Below are 10,547 nucleotides of genomic sequence, written 5' to 3'. Positions count from 1 at the left end.
AATGGTGCAGCAGTTACTTTCTGGTGCCTGAATCTGCACCATTTAAGGTGGAACGGGAAAATTCAAACAAGAAGCTGGTGAAACTGACTTCAGGTTCATGTAAGAAGGTGGTAAAGTTAATCTATCACGAATATCTACACGGATTAAGGAATGCTAGAACTTACCTAGCTACAAATCATTAACCATAACTGTAAATAAATAACTACTACATAAAGTTAAGCTATAAGCGGTTTAGATGATGTATGTATGTATGTATGTAAAGTTAAGATCCCCTGAATAGACATAAACATCACACAAACAATACGCATCACACAAACATGAGTGTGGATCGCTGAGTTCCCTCCGTTATATAATCCTATCCCACTGTCTGAGTGCAATATTCTTGAAATAGTATCATTTTGGACAGTATCTTTAATAAACTGCCGCTCTGTAATGGTACTGAATGCAGTTCAGCGGCGATGTTGACCATCCCAAAATGGCGGCGCCGTTGACGTGCCTGACTGGACCCAACGCAGCATCTAGGTATGTATATCTATGCTCTGTGCATACGGGTGATGTTAAAGACTCCGCTGTGTCCAGCTTTTATATGGTGAGAACTTAAAGAAGCTTTTTATTAACTTTCTTGCTGGATGTGCATCCAAGAAATACTGGTGTGGCTGTATTTTTAGCTAATTTATGAGCAGAACTCAGACATGCTAGCCAGTACATGACTAGCAAATACAGCTTTGAACAGATGCACACACATAACATCATAATATTTTTATTTAAACACAACAAAGTTTACGTAAATGTGTTTCAGTGGAGCCAATTCTTAATGTTCCACACTTTGGGACACACTTACTTCTAAACAGTGGGATCTAACTGCTCACCATGTGGCCATAAGAGACAGGGATGCAGTCTCGCTTCCTGCTCGAAAAATGCAGGGACATGGCTAAAATAAGGCGTCGCTTATGGGCTAAGACTCTTTTGCTGTGTCTGAAATGGCCCTCTACTCACTGTACCTTACATTACAAATCTGGATCACTATATAGGGCTCTTGCTAATTCGTGATGGCAGTAAACAATTTAGGACACTATGTCTTACAAATTTGCTCATTACTGTGACAAATACACTATAAACGTTGTGCCACTGGTCCACTATAAACGCAGAGTCTGACTGCACACATGAGAAGCGCTAACTTACATCTGTAATTTCTCAAGAGAAGCTCTGTGGAGACACTGCCATTATAGCTGTGCTCTCTAATCCTACTCACAGAAGCTGCGCATGAATCTTCAAACCAAACAATGCGGTGCATTATGGATATCCCCTGCTAGGGTACATCGGTTGAACACTACTTATTTAGGTGCATTGTGGGATTGTTTCAGTGCAATGTTTTCAGACACCACGAAAAAATAGCAGAACTGGGGGCAGTCATGGGCTGGAGGTTAGGGAACCGGCCCTGTGACCGGAAGGTCGCCAGTTTAATCCCCTGAGCCGACGGTATGTGCCCTTAAGCAAGGCACCTAACCCCCAAGTGCCATGGATAGGGCTGCCCACTGCTCCGGGCTCACTGTCCCCTAGTGTGTGCGTTCACTAGTGTGTATGTGTTGTTTCGCTGCATGAATGGAATAAATGCGGAGGTGAAATTTTCCTGTTGTGGGATTAATAAGGGTCTCATAATCTTGATCTTAGACTTAAAGTAGTGCACTATGTAGTGAATAGGGCAGACTTTCAGATGCAGCTTTTGTGTTACAGCACTGACATGAAAACATGGGACAGCATTTTTTGAATAATGATTTTTTATTTTTTATTTATATTATTTAAAAATTAAACTCATGAAAAATGTACATCTTTCAACTTCACGTTAAAAGAAATAAAAAATATTAAAACCACCGAGAGAGAAAAAAAAACAACAAAAATATAAGTATTATTTTCTCAAGCATAAATTTAGGGATGAGGGTTTGGAACAGACACCTCCCAATAGAACGTACCCAATAAATAATGATTTTGAACATATTTAGCTTATTGCTATCTCTATTGGTGCCTTAGGTTTAAATAGATTATAACATAATCTTTGTAAATCTCTAAGGTCTGAATACTTAATTTCTTGTTTGCATTGTTTTACTATTGGAACCAATTTGGCAGAAGAATGAAATACAAAAAAGTAACTCAAAGTTATTGCTTAAGTGTTTTTTGTTTAAAACCTCTATTTACTATTAATGGAGTCATTTCCTTTATTAATACCTTAATAAAGGTATTAATAAAGAGAGTACTCAGCTCCCCGGACTGCATGTGTACCCGTGTGTGCTACTAGCCAATCAAATACCAGGAGAAAAGATATTAGCCAATCCCAGTGCAGGAGGCGGGGCTTTCCTGGACAAGAGCGGGAGTGGGCGTGTCTTCCTGCGCACATTCCAAATCAGCTACACCTCCCTCCACTACAACACACTCAAACCGCTGCTTTATTCCCCCTGTTTTCATTTCTTTTGCCTTATATTTAACGTGCTCGGTAAATGTCGACGAAAGGAAGTAAATAAAAGGGCAAATGAGAGATTTAAGAGTTTTTCTTGACTCTTTGCAGCAGCCCAGGACCTGCATATCTTACCTGAGACTGAGGAGGAGGCTGCTCGTCAACAGCTTGGTGCAGTCTTGAGGTCTCCTATTTCCTGTTCGTTTTCGCTGCTGAACTGAGGGCCTTTTTCCATCGAAGATGGCCGGAGAGGACGACCCCTGGAAAGAAGTGCTCGGTAAGACATGCCCCTTGTGAGAAACATGGCGTCTCTGAGGTGTACCTGTGCTCACAGGTGGGTCAGATGGAGATCCCCATTTAGCCCCTTTAGACTGACCAGAGCACTGCGGACCTGTTCTGTTTTAAAGAGTTAATAATGATGGAACTGTTATCTTGTTTTTCTTCTTCTGTCTTAAAGGGAAATCCCACTGAATTTTCAAAACTTCTCAATAACTAAATGATTAAGATGTAAACAAAGTCACTCAGACTCAGAGGTTTGATGTGAAATGTGCCAGTTTAGAGAAACGTACTGAGTCAAACTTGTTCACAGTAGTGCTGGTAGGAACCAGACGTCTGAAGAGTTTAATGCCGTTGAAAGCTCATTCTCAGAAAGCTATTACATTAATGGTGATCAGTACGCTATCTGATGTGTGAGACACTGTTTTATGATAGTTTTGAGAAGATTTTGATCTAAAATGTATTCAGTGTGGAGAGATACACACAGGGTATTACAGGCCAAAACAGTCTATATTTTGGGTTCACCACTGTTTTACCATTGTAATTACATATAAAACTCAGAAGACACGTGTAGGTTCACTGGTAGTTTTTGATAGTAAATAAAATGGCTATATTTGTGTTGTAGGCATTGTGACCCCTGGTTCCTATCACCACCACTGTAAAGAAATCTGAGTCAGTAATTTTCCACCAAGCCACTCTGAATGTTTACATCACAGTGGTTGAATTACGCAGACATTTTGAAAATTGGGTGGAATCCCACTTTAAAGCTTGGTCTCCCACTGAATAGTTTAAGTAAAGGAAGCACCACATCCACAAAAGGTGCTTTGAGGAAGGTTCTCTTCCAGTATCTGTGAGAAATGGTGTTCTTAAGGTAATATGATGACAGGACTTTAACAGGATTCCTTAACACATTCTATTGTGGCCTTATATGGTAGTCAGGTGTTGAAAATGACTGCATATTCTAGACTTTTTAGCAAATCTCTAGCAGCAATCAGAGTCAGAATCCTGACATTGCCCAACTAAGATAGCTTCGAGAGGCCAGTCTGAACACGCCTCACTCCACTCTGATATCTGAAGTGTTGTGGGTGTGTTTTTTTGGGCTGTGCTAGCTCTTCAGTGACCTTGTGGTGTGCTGCTCCTCAGGTTATCCTGCTTGAGAAGGACATATGGGGGTATTCCAGTTAGCCACATAACTTAAAGGGGCACTCTGACTGAAATGATGCATTTAACCATCTCTGCATGTGTTGTAAACATGCCTGCTCGCCTCCTACAGTGGTGCAGGGAGATTTTTCAGGTTAAAGACTAGAAAACCCCTCTTTTGGTGATGTATCTTGAAGGTGGGAGGAAACTAAGGAGCTGCCAAACTAAGGAGGCTGAGGGATGCAGTGCTGTGCTACAAAATACTATGTAACACAGCAAATAACTAGTTAAGTGCTAATTTTAGGCTGGAAAGCCCCTTTAAGCTCAAAGTAAGGGTTTTTTCTTAGGTCCTCTCCATATTGGACAGGTTTTACTTTGGGCTTAGGTTATGTGGCTAGTCTGATTTATGTATGTATGTATTTATTTATGTTCAGTTCTAATTTCTGTTTTATATAATTAGTCCACACATCTTGACTCTCCATGGCTCTAATTGTGCATTACACAGGTTCAGCTCAGATAAATAAAAAAATAACAAAATAAGCCATCACAGCCAATTTTGATCATAAATGAGAGAAAACCATATTATATACGGTTACTATACTATACACTGTTTTTAGCCTTTTTAGATGTTTGTTACTGTATTAAAATTGTTACACACTTAGTAGTTACACCCTGGTAACACTTTCTTCAACGCTTTTGATTCATAAACTTTGTACACCACACTAAAATAGCTAAAGCTAAAGACCTCCAGCATCCACAGCATGGACACTTTCCTGTTCCTTTCAGCACACCTGAGCCATGTAACCAAGGGCTGAAGATCACAGGTGCTCACTTGAATCCATGCAGGGCTGCAGGATTAATCTGGAGTTGATGAGTATTCTGAGTGGAGGCTTAAACAGTATTCATTTATGTCTCCCAGTACCCAGGCTGATGCTATGTTTTGTGTTTATTACATTACAGCATAGACACGGACAATGTCAGATTTATTTTTTATTTTATTTGTTTATTTGACAGGGACAATATGGATAAATGTTGTTACATAGAATGCAACACGTAATGTATAAAGACATCTAGCTTAAGCTAATTTGAAGCCCCAATCCCTGGTTAGGCCTTTAAGAATAAAAAAATAAATAAATAATAATAAAAAAAAAATGTTCATTGCTCTTCTATCTTTTCCCCTGTTTCTCTCTCTCTGTGAGTTAGTGTTCTCGTGGCATGCCTGAGCACTCTGCCTGTCATGTCCTGACACAGCATTATTACTCAGGAACAGCTTGATAAATTATGCAAAGTGACTGGGTTATTATTTAAGTTCTATCAGTTAGAAATGGAATAGATCTATGCATATGGGGTGGGTGATATGGCAAAATATTATAACACTATACTTAAAGACATTTTCACAAAAGGTGTCATGATATTTAGTTGTTCTGAGACAAAATTGAACAAAATTGAACCTGTGCTAACACATATAAAAATACAACAGCAGCAGCAACAACAACAACAATAATAATAACCCTAACCTAATTAAACAGGTCTAATTATGCTCACTTTGTAATGAAACATTTAGTTAGTCAGTGTTTTTCAAGTGCTGATGACATCAAAAAAGCGTAATATGACATAATTTAGCACAAAACGATAAAACATCATCAAATTGCCCAGCCCTACTTGGGCGTAGTGACATATAATATAAAATTCTGAAGTTTCATTAGTGGCAAAAAAACTCAATCTGTCTATTCAGAACACTGAAAATTAAAATCCTAATATGAAAAATGAAAATATGTACATATATCCATCTTAAAGGCACAATAACAAAAACACTCTGTTTCATTCTAATGAATAAAGATAGGCTGGAAAATGGTCAAGAATTAAAAATGAATTATGACTGGTTTTGGTACATAAAAACACAGAAATGTCACGAGTGGACCTCAAAGTGAAAAATCAAATACAAGAAAAATAGAGTAGAATATGGGGCCCTTTAAGAGAGAAAAATGATTATAATGCATTATATGACCATCTAATATGTAACCTACCACCTCATCCAGCTAATCAAGGTTCTGAAAGTCATAGGCAGGTGTTTTAGATTTGTTCTGGCACTTTTTTCTCTGATGAGCTCAGCTGAGGTGTTGTAGGGTCAGTGGATTCAACATGTGATGGTCATACGAGTGAGATATGACAGTGGTAGGAATTTTTAGTTCGGCATGGATGAGTCCTCAGAAAGACTTTTCTTTACTGACCTTTCTTGCCTTTCACTTCTGCTTTTCTCTTTTTCCTCTTTTTTTTTTCTAAGCAATTTCCTTTAGGGCCGAATCACTTTCCCACTGGCCATTTCGACTCCTTCTCTCTCTCTCTCTCTCTCTCTCTCTCGAAAATATTTTGATGTGAGTCTGTGATCTCGCCTCAGAAATCCTGCAATGATGTCATTGATCTAGTTCCCATCTGACTTCAGTGCAAAAAAATCAAAGAGAGAAAGAGAAGAGAAATAAAAGAGATGGAAGACTGAGTGGGAGAGACGAGAGTAAAGCCAAGTGTAAATAATGGCATTTGTGCTGAGAATTACTTCAAAGTTTTCGGAAGATTGACCAACAGATTCACAGCTCTTGCAACTTAGAGTGTACATTAACATTTTTTTGCTGATAGGAACATGTGAATACGCTGTCAACAAAAAAAAGGTACTAAACTGTCACTTGGGCAGTACCCCTCTTGTCACTGAGGTGGTCTCCTCAAGGGTACATATCAGAACCTTTAGTGAGGGAACATAACTGTACCATAATCCACTGAAATTATATTTTCTAGGATGTACTGACTCTCCACGCCCCGTCTCATCTCCAGGCTTTTTATTTAATTGTTTTAGGTTATAAAAAGTACAAATATGTACTTTTTACCTAAAAAACTTATTTAAGGTACACAATTAGACCGTAAAACCACTACTGTACCTTTGAGGACACATTTATATTGTTTGTACCTTGGTGATGAAAAATGTACCTGCATAGAACCTTTATTTCTAACAGTGTATTATGTGCACTGCATCATGCAGAAACCCATTTCTCTCATGTCAGTAAAAGTGTTTCTCTCTGTCTCTCTCTCTCTCTCTCTCTCCTCTCCTCCTCTTTTTGTCCTGCGTGTGCAGAGAGTGTACAGGATGCTGTGGGCCAGCAGGTCAAACTGAGCATGAAGAAGAAGGTGCAGCTCGAGGTTAAAGGGGACAAACTGGAGAGCCGAATCCTGGTGAGTGAGTCTGTGTGAGTGTGGGGGGGGGGACGTGGTTTTATCGTGTTGTAATGGATCGTTTTGCTGTGCCACATTTTAAACAGTCAGGTAACGTCAATCGTTTAATCAGTCAGTCAGTCAGTTGGTGTGGACTATGTGAAATGCACACTTTGCTGTCCAAATCATTCCAAACACAGCAGTGAATATGAGGTAAACTGCACAAAGTTGCACAAAAAATAACTGCACTCGGAAAACTGTTAAGAACCCCTGCTCTATAGAGAACACACTCAAATAATTTTTCTGCAGATTTTAGTGTTCAAATTATATTAATTTCCTGAGTTATCACGTTGGAAAAAATAAAAACATAAAAAAGTGCCATACGTTTTGCACAGGCCGCATTTTATATTTCTTTTTTTTTGAGTAACAATTTGAAAATCAGTAAAACATGCGACTTGACTGGGGTTACATACATGCAGTATCAAACAATATATTGTGCAGCTGTAATAGTTTTGCTGCTTGTGCTTTGAGGCTGTGGCGGCTGAAATGAGAAGAAACTCTAATACACAAGTTTATTTTTATTTCAGTAGTTGACAGAGAGCAAAGGTAGAGTCTCTCTGCTGTTCTGCTGCTGCTCAGCTTTGCTGTCTACATACAAAGCAGTGAGAATGGTCTTTTACTCTAGTGTGGAGTCCCTGCAACATCATTAGAGAGCTTGCAGAGCTCAAAGCTGCTCTGTAACACTTTGTCTTTGTGTAAGTGTGTGTGAAAGGGTGCAGGGTGTGGTTGCAGACTGTAGGGATCTGATTGCGCTGCCTGAGGCTACGCTTAACAGCCTGAGCTCCACTGGCTGGAGTTTTGTGCATTATGTAATATTCTACTATACTTAGCAGTGGAGAGCGGGATAATTGTGACACTTTTTGTCTAAGCATCCATAACTTGGTGGTTGTTGTGCTATACCTTCTATACTTAGGTAAGTCACTCACATTTGTCTGTTACAAAGCAAACACTAAGTTCTGTCATTATAACCTGACCCTCTGTAGGGAAACAAACAGGAAAAACACTGTTAATAAACCTGTTAGTCTACACTAAAACACTGTAAACACATAACACTTTGTATGTATGTGCATGTGACTTTAGAGAAAAGTACCTCTAAAGTCATAAGTGTAAACACAAAATTAATCTATGTTAAATAATATATGGTTAAATTAATTATTTATTTATTAAGCCCAAGAAACTACTTAAAAAAAAAATTCTAAATATGGCATAGGAGCATGTGTAGATCTGTGAATATGCACAATTTTTCAAATTGTAAACTTCTCTCGCTGCCCCGTTTAAACCCCTCCATTAACCTGGGGGTTTGTGACAGGGTTCCAGGGGGCTCACGAGAGTGGAACTATAAATAAATATATAAACCTTATAAAACACTGAGAAAGTAATTTTGAAAAGTAGCTGGTGAATATTTTTACACCAAAAAAGCCCCGCATTCAGAAAAATGAACCCCTGCTTGATAGAAAACACACTCAAATAATTGTTTTTGCAAATTTTAGTGCAGAATTTTTATTTATTTCCTGAGTTTAACATATTGAAAAAAATGAAAACGGAAAATATAAAATGTACCATAAGTTTACTTTTTTTTCCAACATGTTAAATTCAGCAAATAAACAATAATTGTGCATTAAAATGTGCAGTAGTGTGTCATGACACTAGTTTTAGGTGTTAATGCTCAACACTGTGCTGTTCTCAGCTGGGCGATGGTGCCTTAATGATGCTGCTTAATGTTGGATACTCAACTTTTGAGTTGAGTATCTAACTCAAAAGTTGGGGGAATGTTTGATGTAAATTAATCAATTTTATGAAATATTTGTATGAGTGAGGCCTTCTTTCTTTCACTCATGCACACACTTATCTGTATTCCCTCCTTTTTCTCCTGCTTCATCTGTGCTCTTCTATCTTTTCCCGCTGTTTCTCTCTCTCTGTGAGTTAGTGTTCTCGTGGCATGCCTGAGCACTCTGCCTGTCATGTCCTGACACAGCACGATGCTGCTAGGTATGTGGAGTGTAGAGTGTTTGGGTAAAACACACACACACGCAATGCATTCCAGGCCTTTCCGCAAGATTTAGTAAGAAGTGCACTGGCAGCAGCTATAGGCACTTCCTGCATGGCTGTTAGTTCTGGTTAAAGAAACAGTTGCAGCTGTGTTTGGTAATTATTATAAGAGAGAGAGAGAGAGAGAGAGAGGCTATGGATATGCATGTGTGTGTGTGTAGTTTGTTGGGCAGATACCAAACACTCGAACAGGAACTGGATGGAGCTTTGGAATGTTTTGGAACCCAACAAGACTCCGCCCACCCAAATACACACACACACACACACACACACACACACACACACACTCTCAAGCCGTGTCTCAAAGCTAAGGACCTTCCTAGTGCTGGTATACGAAGGTTCCTTTTCAGTGTTCACTCATGCACTTTTGAGACGGCCTGATCAGGCTGTACTGTCAGCTTACTGACGTTAGCAGTGTGACGTTTAAACCTTCCATTTGAAAATGTTAGATTCAAATTGATACTTCATTATGTTTCATTACAGACTCGGGTGCTGCAGCATGTCTGATTTCACATCATTTCGTGTCTGTTTCTGCTGTTTTTTAAACTTATTTTGAGCTGTGTGTGAGGGATTGTGGGAGACTGACCGGCTGTGTCCTTCGATTTCTCACAAACAAGGACACATTTCTCAGCCGCATTCAGAGAATCCCACAAAACGAAGCAGCTTTCAGTGAGGTAAATCCTGGCTGCATCCTCAGCTACAGAGTTGTATTAATAGCTTTTCAGGACACATGCATTATAAAAGGGTGTTTCTACAGCTGAAGACACTTTTGGCTGGCCATAATTTTGGAAAATTGTCTGTAAAGTCTGCAATATAAACAGTGAACGATACAAAACTGCACATGTGATTTATATAATTTGAATCTGAAACTGTCTTTTCAGCAAATGCAATCTGATCTGAATTTGTCTTTGCAACACTCTTAGCTGCTGCAGTAATATTTTCACTGTTATTGAATATAAATGACAAATAGCATGTTTGAGTTACAGCTATGAAACAAATAATAAAAATTAAATTAACTAATCAGGAATAAGCACATTATTTTGTGCAGTTTATCGCATTTGTTTTTAGAAGTGTTGCTGTAAGAACTGTAAGAAATGTGGGACAGATATTTATAGGTAAAATGACATTTATAAATGTTTGTTTTGTTATGTTTAACATGCATACAATACAGTTTCAGTTGAAATGCAGTCATTTAGTAAGTTAGGAACTTATTATTTTGACCCAATATATTTTGGGTTATTTTGATTTCATATTTTTTTAGCCATGGCTTTGTATGTGAGAATGTGACACTAATGACACAAAAAAATATTTTCTGTGCCGTGTGCTAAAAATGTGCACATATGTCCAAAAATCCCCTGCAAGGACCTAAAAG

General features: G+C 38.6%; 1 protein-coding gene across 1 annotated transcript in view; it reads left to right on the top strand.

The window, feature by feature from the left end:
* The first annotated feature begins 2,398 nt into the window (after positions 1 to 2,398).
* The window catches only part of LOC118812120 (F-actin-uncapping protein LRRC16A-like), a 55,042-nt gene continuing 46,893 nt past the window's right edge, over positions 2,399 to 10,547 (top strand). The window contains exons 1-2 of the mRNA XM_036576860.1: positions 2,399 to 2,726; positions 6,990 to 7,087. Of these exons, the coding sequence (XP_036432753.1) occupies positions 2,690 to 2,726; positions 6,990 to 7,087 (135 nt within the window). The 5' untranslated portion in view covers positions 2,399 to 2,689. The remainder of the gene's footprint in view (positions 2,727 to 6,989; positions 7,088 to 10,547) is intronic.

Source organism: Colossoma macropomum, unplaced genomic scaffold, assembly GCF_904425465.1.
Source record: "Colossoma macropomum unplaced genomic scaffold, Colossoma_macropomum, whole genome shotgun sequence".
NCBI lineage: Eukaryota > Metazoa > Chordata > Actinopteri > Characiformes > Serrasalmidae > Colossoma > Colossoma macropomum.
Note: the sequence above shows the minus strand (reverse complement) of the source record. Positions and strands in the feature narration are given on the sequence as shown.